This window comes from Kryptolebias marmoratus, linkage group LG23, assembly GCF_001649575.2.
Source record: "Kryptolebias marmoratus isolate JLee-2015 linkage group LG23, ASM164957v2, whole genome shotgun sequence".
Classification (NCBI taxonomy): Eukaryota; Metazoa; Chordata; class Actinopteri; order Cyprinodontiformes; family Rivulidae; genus Kryptolebias; species Kryptolebias marmoratus.
In genome coordinates, this window is record NC_051452.1 from 7,514,545 (window position 1) to 7,525,131 (window position 10,587).

General features: G+C 43.9%; 1 protein-coding gene across 8 annotated transcripts in view; it reads right to left on the reverse strand.

Moving 5' to 3' along the window:
* The window catches only part of LOC108242209 (serine/threonine kinase 11 interacting protein), a 34,637-nt gene that overhangs the window by 4,311 nt on the left and 19,739 nt on the right, over nucleotides 1-10,587 (reverse strand). For 2 of the 8 annotated variants that reach the window (XM_025008219.2, XM_017426927.3), the window contains exons 22-24: nucleotides 9,932-10,113; nucleotides 2,531-2,615; nucleotides 738-820 (exon numbers count right to left, since the gene is read on the reverse strand). In XM_025008219.2, the coding sequence (XP_024863987.1) occupies nucleotides 738-820; nucleotides 2,531-2,615; nucleotides 9,932-10,113 (350 nt within the window). Of the gene's footprint in view, nucleotides 1-737; nucleotides 821-2,530; nucleotides 2,616-9,931; nucleotides 10,114-10,587 lie in introns of those variants that run through there. The other 6 variants (XR_005232698.1, XR_005232696.1, XM_017426928.3 and 3 more) reach the window with 5 other exon arrangements.

The window sequence follows — 10,587 nt, forward strand, 5'->3', positions numbered from 1 at the left end:
TAATTTCGAAAAAACAAAGTTACATTTCAAAATGATTGCGGCGGGCATACTTTCCACCACAATTGCTACAAAGAATAAAAACAATGGCGTTGTGGTTGTTGAGACTGTGCTGTCATGATGTCCTTATTTATTATGGATATTAGCAAAGTCTATATTAAAAACTAGAAAAGTCAGATATTGTAAGCTGAAAAGTTTGGAAACCTTTGTGTTAAATGTTCATTTTTTTGTCTTTATGCCATGAAAAGCAGGTGATAATGTAATTGCCTGTGTGTATAATCGTCCATGAGGTCGTTTATCTGTCTGGCCATTAGCGAAACATCTTGTTAACCAGGATTTCAATTTTATTTAGGATGTCTACCAGCTAATCAACATGAGCTCGGTCAGTTTTACAGACATTAAGCTAAAATTTGGCGCAGCAGTAGCTGAGAGTCATCCTTAATGGATACGCTAACGGAGCAGGCGTGCAAAGCAGTGGGCGACATGCATTCCTCTACCTTCTGACGTCACGTGATTCCCAGAAACAACAGGCTCGACTGTTTGTCCCGAGTCAAACCTTGCATGCCACTGCGCTCGAAATGTGTCCTGAAATCTTATCGTTCTCAAAACAAATCTTGCAAATGAGGCTCAAAAGCAAAACACAAAAAAAAAGGAGGGCGCTGATGAAAGCAGATTCCCGCCCCTCCGGTACAGAGTAGCGTTCCGTTTGATTATCAGCTGGGCTTCAGCGGATCTGTCACCTCGCAGGACAAAAGCCAGAAGATAGAAGAACTGCAGCTGTCCGTCCTCCACATCTGCCTGGATGTCTTCACACACGAGAGGCCTGAGAGATCAAAAGACACCAAGTGTTAGTGCATCATAAATATTCAGAAAGATCAGATTCCGCCGAAACTGCGGCGGCTTGCAGCTGTCAGGTGCCGCTCCGTCGGATGGAAGCACTTAAACGTCGAGTGAACTTCCCAGTAACTGTGCAACAAAAGGAAATAATTGACAGAATAACGTCTGATGGGACTTGGGTTGCGCAAACACTTGGAAGTGTGTTTTAAATCTGTGGTTAGCTGCATCACAACACATCAAGGAGCCGTTTTTGATTTGCGTTCAACTTTTTGATTGTCGAGCTGAAGAGCCCAGATGAGAAAACAGAGACGTTTCAGGCGTTTGTTGTGCGGCGGTACCAAAGTGCTGCTCGGGATGAAAAGCTGGGGTTTGTCCGTCAAAGTCCCGTTTCCCTCCCCCCTTCATCTAAAAGGACATTTGTGTTTATTTAAACTCAAATTAAACACCTTTCCTTCAGGGCTGCTTCAAAAACACACACAGCCTTTCAGCAGAAATAAAAGGTTTGAAGAACACGACATGTTTTTTGCACATGAGAGAAAAAAACCAAAACCTCGCCCGCCGCCTTTCATTTTATTTCACGAGATGTGTGAACGCTCAGAGTATGTGCTGAGGACGACTCTCAGTTACTGCCACGTAAACTTCCCCTCATCAGCTGTAATTCTGAGCAAGTTAGGACCACGTTTGTGTCGGCTAACGTCAATCAGCCGCGGCTTGGGTTGACTTCTAGAGGCTCGGGCGGTGATTACTTTCTGAGAGTTTCGTTAAAATCTGTCCACGCATTCAAGAGATATTTTGCTAACAGACTAACAGTTAACGTGTAGAGCTTGGAATATGTGCTGGGCACGAATCTCAGCTACTACCACACCACGTTTTAGCTCACAATATCTGCAAAACTGACTGAGTTTTTTGGTGTTGGAAAATTGTGGCGGCCATTTTGAGATTTGTCCAGATGACATTAATAGTTCGAGCCAAAGATTTAAGCAAATCATACATTGTGTCGTGCTCTAAGTACGTATTCGGGATGACTCTCAGCTACTACCACACGAAATCTGAGCTGGATGTCTGTGAAATCGTCTGAGTTGGAGCCATTTTTGCGTTCGCTCATGTAGCGACCATCTTGAATTGAAGTGACTCCAAAAGTTAATCCGTTGTAGACGTGCGTCTAGCGCCGACTTCCTGAGAGTTTCATTAAAATCCATCCACTGGTTCATGAGATATTTTGCTAACAGTATGAACAAAAAGACCGCTTCACGGCGGGCGACAGAAAAGCAACTTTTTTTTTCCTGTGAGAAGAAAAACAGAAGTAACACAACGCTGCTACTTTCTGAGTCCGAGAGAAAAACACACAATTAAAAGGTGTAAAAAAACGAAAAGGTGTCGATAACAAACTACACGGTCGAGGACGCGCATGCTCCACGAGTCGCAGCGCGGCACATGTTGCCAATTAAGATGTGGTTTACCAGCTAATTTAGCGAGGCCGCTTTACAAAACAAAGTCTAAAAGAAGCTGATTGTAATCAACTAAAGATGTGTCAGAAATGTGCAGCGTTCGAGCTTCTCTGTTTAACCTACGCCGCGGACAAATGTGCACAACACTGTTCAGACCGCAGCTTTCAGCATCCGCACAAATAAAATCACAGAGTCCTGCTGCTTTTTTCCCTCCCCTCGCTGCATCCAGCTCCTCGACAAAGACGTACCAGAGGTGGTGCTGCGGGGACAGCCTGGTGGTTGAGATGGACCGCAACTTGCTGTCTGGCCTGTGGGACATCTCACGAACGATTCCTGCGGAAATGAGGACACGTTTAAAAACGCAAAATATGCAGAACATTCATAAAAAAAAAACCCAAAAAACGACATTTAACCGACGTTGAAGTAACTCCTCCCAGTCGTTTGTGACCCTGGGGTGATCTTAGCGAAGCAACTGTTGCTGCTTATTTATCTGGGAAGGGTCAAAGGTCGTTTCCACCGTTCTACATAGAGAAAACATTTAAGACCAGGAGTGGACGTCTCACCCCAACGTCAGACCGTGCAGTGCTCGAAGAAATGAGCTCCATCTCAGACTCTACAGGCCTCAGACAGCAGGTTAAAGGTCAAAGGTCATGACAGGACAATTAAACAAAGACTAAACAAGCATGGCTTGTTGGAATGGGTTGTCAGGAGAAAGTCTCTTTTACTAAAAAAGGATTATTGCACCACTTTGGTTTGTAAAGTTGCATCCGAATGAACAGGACTTCTGGAACAAAACAAGACCAAAGTGGAGCTGTTTACCCATAATGCACCCATAATACATGGTTGGTGAAAACCATGGACATGTATTAAAGCTGGACTCCATTTGGAATACCACCCCCTCCGTGTACACAAACGGGACATTGTCCTTTTTAAAAAAAAAAACAACAAAATCCATCTGAAATGATTTTTTTTCAGGTCTTGCCTTCTTACCTTACTGCCGTATGTTTGATTTTTTTTTTTTTTCTAACACATTTAGCTGTGATTAGTTATTTCATACCTAAAAGACAAGTCATGTGACACTGGAAAAGACCTCATACCAACTGTTAGGCATGGTGGTGGAGGTATGATGATTTGGGCTTGTTTTGCAGCCACAGGACCTGAACTCCTCTGCAGACCAAAGGATTTTGGAGTGAAATGTGAGGCCATCTGTCCGGCAGCTGAAGCTTGGACCAAACAGGACAATGAACCCGACCACAACATCTAATCTACAACAGAACGGGTCCAGTCAGAGTCCAGAACCTCAACCGGACTGAACTTCAGAGAGCCGAGCAGAAACAAATATCTGCTAGCCTCAGGGAACAAAAGACGATTGGGTCAAACAGACTCAAAGTCCTACAGGAAATCATTTTTGATTTCAGATGATGTTTAGGGGGAGGTTTTAAAGATGGTACAGTCGGATCCTACATGGAGGTCACAGCACTAAAGCCAGGCTCCAAAAATCATCTGCCACGGCGTCCCCCCCATGGGCGCGAACGATGTCGACAGGCCACGGCAAATTACTCAAACGTGTCGCGGAGCCGTCCCGCCATGGAGACGTCCTGGTCTGAAATTTTCCTGATGTTATCAAACGTAACCGGAGAGGACACGGCACCTAACGCCCTAAGGTGTGGCCTTCTTCTTAGGCTCTCTCCTGCTGAAAAGGACTTAAAAACAATCAGAAGCTGCTGGCCAAGGGTCTAATAATGCTCAGTTTGTTTAAAAAAGTCCCACAGAAAACAGAGTTCTTGCTGTTAAAGGAGGTTCAACAAGCTGCTGGATCCTGGACTGGACTTTTCACACAGTTTAACACACAATGACACGGTGGATGTGTTCGATTTGAAAGATTTCTCGAACCTTGTAAAGACCAGACCCTTTTGATCGCGCCCTGAGACGTAAAACTTTAGAATTAAGAGGACCGTCGTTCTTTTTTTCCCATGACCGTCCCCTGTTGTTGTGTCTAAGGCTCGTGACTACGCTAAACTGGAAGATAAAGAACATGTGGTTGAGATTGTTCAAGTGTCTAACTCAACTCAAACCATGTTTTTTCCAAAACAAAGTCAGACTGAGAAAATATCAAAACTTGCACAACAGCCTGAGAAACAAACCCATCCTTGGAATTGAATAAGTCATTCTTGCCAGGACTTATGTTCTGTTGCTGAGATTTACACATGTTTTAGTCCAAGGCGCTATTTATTTCTGCATATTTCCCATATTCTAATCCCCCCACATATGTCTGGATTTAGTCGATTTTTAAAAGTAAAGCTGCATGAAGCTCTATCTGGTCCTCATTTCATTTTTTCCATACTGTGCAGGAAGCCTGTAATGAACTGCAGTCCTAAATCAAACCTACATTCTTTTCTCTTTGGTCCAGACTATTGTGGAAAAACAGAGCGTGTCCTCAATGAAATATCCCACAACCGAATATCTAAAAACAATTCCAAAACCGAAGAATGGAAGGAAGGGGGGGGGGGACGGAGACTTATCTGAAAACCAAAAGATTCATTCGGTGACCACAGGAAATCGAATAAAAATGCCCGAGATTCCTGGTGACGTGAGCAGTTCGGAGTTGCTGAAACTGCCGGGAAAGTGAAAAGTTTGGTTTCACTGTTCAAACCGGGGGGAAGTCAAACGCTTCTTCGTTCTCACTTTCATGAGACATTTAGGGCGAAGGCAAAGACTTGGAGGGGGGTTGTTTACATTTATACCAGCGAGCTCAAGAAAGCGGATCGTAAAAAACAAAAACAATCAGTAAAGGTATACGCTTAAGATAATGTCAAGGCCAAATAATAGGCCAAAAGCAAGACGAGGAATTCTTCTGCTATTGAAGCGAAAACAAGAAAGCCAACTCCGGTTGCAGGTGTAACGTTTCAGCTCCATTCAGCAGCAGGTGAGAAAACGTCGGGAACTCGATCTGCCGGGTCACGACAACAGAAAGGGAAGCGCGGAGCGGAGGAAAGTACGACGGCTTTTTAATAAATGACACTTTAAAAACAAAAATTAAAAAGGGACACGAAGGAGGGGAGGGCTAGACCAAAATAACCATGTGTCCTTCTCCCCCTGCCGTCCTGTTACTTTGTATTTTTACAAAGAAGTCCGCTTGCTTCTGGTTCTGCTACTGTCACAGAAAACAAACAGCTCACGACACTTCTGCCAAAATTGTGTTTTTACTTGAAGGTAAAATAGCTCCTCTGGATCAAATGGTTGCATAACTTGGGACATCCTGAGTCCGCCTTAAAACTAACGTTTCTGCAGAAACAAGCACATCCAAACATGTTTTCTACTTTTAAATCAACAAACAAAAACGCTGGACCACTTAGCCAAATGTGTATTAAACTAACAACTGATATTTGAACTGTTCAAGGATTTATTAAATGTAATAAAAGGCGTTTCAGGCCAGAGTTTTAGACTGAGATCGTCTTACGTTGAGAAATGTTGTACTTGAAAACAACCCTATTTGTGATCAAGACGCCACGCTCGGAGTATGTGTTGTGAATGACTCTCAGCTACTACCACACCAAATCTGAGCTCAATATCTGTGAAACCGACTGAGCTACGACCACAGCTGTCAGTTAGCTGTCATTGAAACCTGTCCACCGGTTTGTGAGATGTTTTGCTAACACACAGGCAGACGCAGGCGAAAACATTATCGCCTCGGCCTTCTGGCGGCGAGCGGTGTAAATGTAATCCGCCTCAGCTGTGTAACGTGTCAAACAGTGGTGTGCGATTTGCTTTCATGTGAAAGTGATCAGGGGGGATTTGCTGTTGATGTTGGAAGCAGCCGGAGAGTGTGAAAGCGGAGGAAGCTGCAGCGCTGACATGCAGCAGAGCACCGGCCGCCGCTGCCAGCTCGGCTCTAAACACGCTCCGCCTGCCAGCCGCCCTTTGTTTCCTCGTGACTGCAGGCTTTGGATGGCACCTCGCTCGACCGCCGACACGTTGTTTAAACCCGACGCTCGCCGCGTCTCCTCAGCAGAGCGGAAAACGAGGACCCGAGTCCTGGAGACGAACGAGACGGGCAAAATAAAAGCAAATCATTTGCTTTAATCGTGTGTCTGTCCGTCCGCAAAATATTAAACTGACAGGAAATAACTACAAGATGTGCATCTACAACTGCTCACCTACTGGAGTAAATTCAATTCAAGATGGCCGCCACAGTTTTACAGATAATGCATACTTGCCAAGTGTCCCGCATTGGTCCCACATTTAGCTCCCCCTGTCCCTTGTCCCTTGGCCAAAAGTCCCGCATCTGGCCCTCACACACCACACTTTGTATTTCTCATGCACACGGCCTTTTTGTCACTTTAACACTATATTTAGCGAGTTTTCAGATCCCTCTAGCATTTTTTTAAAGCGACTAGCGACAAATCTAGTGACTAAATGTGAGAAAGCACTCATTCTGCAGCGTACCGTAAGCCCCGCCCACTTCCCCAAGCACTGACAGCTGTCAATCTCCCAGCAGGGAGGAGACCCGCTCCACTGTGTCCACAGTGGAGCGCGATTGTTTTTGTGTGAGTCGTGTTGTCATCTGATGACAGAGAGCTAAAGATGGAGAGGCAGAAAGATAAAGATGTAGGCATGAAAGAAAGCTTTTCAAAGTGGTGGAAAGACAGCAGGAAGTTCTGTCTGAGCATAAAGAGGAGGCCTGGAAATGTTCAGGTTAGCTAAAGCTACTAATTACTAATAAATAACAAGTTACAGCTGTTTACTGATCAGTATTTACAATATAACAGCTGAGAGGATGGAGAGACAGATCAAAACTTTGGGTCACGCTATGTTGTCCCACACTGACATTCTCAAATGTTGGCAGGTATGATATGGAGCTAAAATTTAGCGTGGTAGGAGCTGAGAGTCCTCCTCAGCTTGTCACATGACGAGATGTAGCATAAAGGTTTGACCAAAACGGCTAAAACTCTGTCGTTTCTCAGCATAAGGTGACCTCAGTCCAAAACTCTGGTATGAAAAGTGGCGGGCGATATGCATTCCTTCAAGCAACGCTCGGTCTTTAAATCAGTTCCTGTTTCTGGAGCAGCTGTGACCTGATTACCTTCTCCCAACAAGAGAAAGCCACAGCTGAAGGAGCGTGTTTTGGCTTCAGATTTGACTGGTTTGGTGCTATCGCTCAGGTTTCAACAGAAATTGCGTCAAACTCGGTTTAAAAAACAACAACAACAAAAAAAAAAACTGTCCTGGTTATAACCACATCCTTTCTGTCTTTTCCAGCCAGCGAGTCTATCGTCATCCCAGTTTGTGGTTTTAAACTTTGTCCACATGCTGGAAGTCGACTCGGTTAAATGTAATCAGACAAAAATATTTCAACAGCTGTATTTAGGTTAATTTGGCATAAAATTTGACTGCACATAACAAACATCGCGTACCTCACATGTAAACCAGAAACATCTGAGCCGATTCATCTTTTATGGATGCACCTGGAAGCTTGCAAACATTGTTCGTGTTCTTCAAGAACGAGACTCGGAGGCGTTGTCGAGGGCAATCATTTTCGGCCACAAAACAATACAAGGAAGTAAATGAGCTGTTTATGGATTCAGACCGAAGGCGGGGAGAGGGAGGACGAAAGACAAGAAAGAAAAGTTAGTTTTGGCTGTAAGTGGAAAACAAAACTGAAGAGGGTGTAGATTTAACGAGAGAAAGCGCTGAAGGCCTGGTGGAAGTAGCTAAAGAAACTGAAATGAGGCGTTAAAGCTAAAAGAAGCAAAGCACGAGATAAAACCTAAACGTAGCAAAAACGTAGAAAAAGGCTATCTAACAAGCAGAATGAAGCAAAAGCTAAAAGTTGCACGATGGTGACTAAAAGCTAAAAGCAGCAAAAGGTTTGCTAACAGCTACAGTAAAAGAATGACAGCTAGAAGTAGCAAAAGGCAAGCTAAAAGATAAAAGCAGTGAAAGACTAGCTAAAAGTAGCAAAAAACTAAAAGCAAATGAACTAGCTAGAAGCTTAAATTCACAAAAAGGTAATTATCAACTAAAAAGGGGCAGGAATGTAGCCGAAAGCTAAGCAGTGGCTGGTAGCTATAGGCTAAATACAGCAAAAGCCTTGATAAAATGGGTCGCTAAAAGTAGCAAAAGGGAAGTCAAAAGCAGCAAACGGTTAGCTAGAAGCTAAAGCTACCAAAGGCAAGCTAACAACTAAAAGTAGAAGAGTGGTAGCTAACAGCTAAAAGTAGCAAAAAGCTACATAACAACTAAAACTGGCAGAATAGTAGCTAAAGCTAAAAGGAGCATAAGAGGACAAAAACACAGCCAGGATGCAGAAGCAGGAATTGAAGTTTATCTTTATGGGTTTTTTTAAGGAGAATATTTGCAAATAAAGGTAAATATTTTTTAAGGAGTTAAAGTCACCGCAGCCATCTCCCGAACAAGCTGAACGTTTTGACACACGAACGGCTAAAATATCACAAAATACACAGAGTTAAAAAACAAAAACACGTATGGGAAAAAAAAAACAAAAAGACAGAAAAACAACAAGCGTGAAATGCTAACTCAGCATTCACAAATTAAGAGCTTTATGTTCACACGCTCCACCCCCTCGCAAAGATTCATGACTTTTGGTTTGGTGGTGATTTTGGTGACAGGGACAAGACACAGAAAACATCCCTCCCTGCTTTTGGTTTGGCAGAGGAATAAAGAAGCAGCAGATTGAAAACAAGCTCTCAAACATATTACCTCATCGGCTAAAAGCAGGGCTGAGAAGTGCTTTTCTCACATCGTTTTTTATTATTTCTTTGTCTAACCCTGAAGATATATGTGGAAGTAATAGCCGAAGTTATCATAACACAACTGCCTTTAATAATAACTTAAAAACCTTTGGTTTCCAGTGATTAACAAGGTGCTACTTGTGTTAGCTTTTCTATGTTTACCAATAAATTAGCATCTATGCTAACTGATGGTCAGCAGCCAACAGGTACGATATTAATCCTTCAAACCTTTCTACAGTAGACCACTTCAAAGTGTCCAAAATATCCCCTTAACATAAAACATCTGTCAAATTATAGCACTTTATATGGCCGCCGCAGCTAATTCACAGTAGCCAAAACAAAAATTTGAGTGAATTTTAGAGATTAGGAGCTAAAACTTGAAGCGGTAGTAGCTAAGAGTCATTCAGATTGCACCCTCCGAGCGTGACATCTTGTGATATCGCACAAAACAATAATAAATCAGCGTTTAAAGCTTAATTTAATTATGCTTCGAATCAAAAAGCTGAATTAAATCTGTCAGCACTGAGCTGCAGTGCGATCCCAAACATTCCAAGGTGAATTCCTGTTTTGTTTTGGGTTTGCCCCCCCCCCCTTCAGGGACTGGGACTGTCAAATTAATTTTCCATATTTCTCCAGACATTCCCAGCCCGAGAAGCAGCCCCTGTGTAACAAACGGTTTTCCTCTCAGCCCAGGGTCCTCGCTCACTGACGTTCTTGTCTACCACTACAGAGGGCGACAGGGTGAGGCATTTGCGTCACAAAGCACACACATGGAGCAGGTTGGGCTTCTGGATTCCTGTGGGGGGAACAAGCTGTTCCAAAACCTGCCGTGGGAATTCAACGGCACTCTGCGACCTTTTTTAAACAAACCCAGGGTTTGTAGGTAAACGTCTGTACCTGTCAGGAGGCCAAAGAAGCGTTTGCAGCGTGCGCCGTCCCTCACGAGGAGCGTGAAGGCCACACCTCCGTCTCCGAACTCCATGTGGATGCTCTGAGAGCCCAGTCCCACCTCCAGGTAGCTGAGGTCCACGATTGGGTAGCTGTCCCTCTTCTGCAGCCAATCGGTGAGCGGGCCTCTGCTGGGAGGAAACAAAACGATGCTTCAGTAAAGACAGGAAAACACGGCGTCACATTAAACGCTTGACAGGGATTCAAATAAAGGCGCAAAACAGGAGTAAGTGTTACAAACAGAGGACTGAAGATTTCCTTTCATTAATATGACGATGGAGAGAAACAGAGGAAGCTAAAAAAGAATGAAATGCTCACAGACATTTTGAGGTTAATGTGTTTTCAGGATGTGGTCCAGAAACCTGGACAGGTTCTGCAATATTACCCTGAACAGAGATGGCTGCAGAGGGATGCCCTCGTCGCACTCCTAAAATCCCATCTCATCCCATCTCATCTCATTTCATTTCATTTCATCCCATTTCATATCATCTCATCCCTTCCCATCTCATCCTATCCCATCCCATCTCATCTCATCCCATCCCATCTCATCCTATCCCACCCCATCTCATCTCATCCCATCCCATCTCATCCTATCCCATCCCATC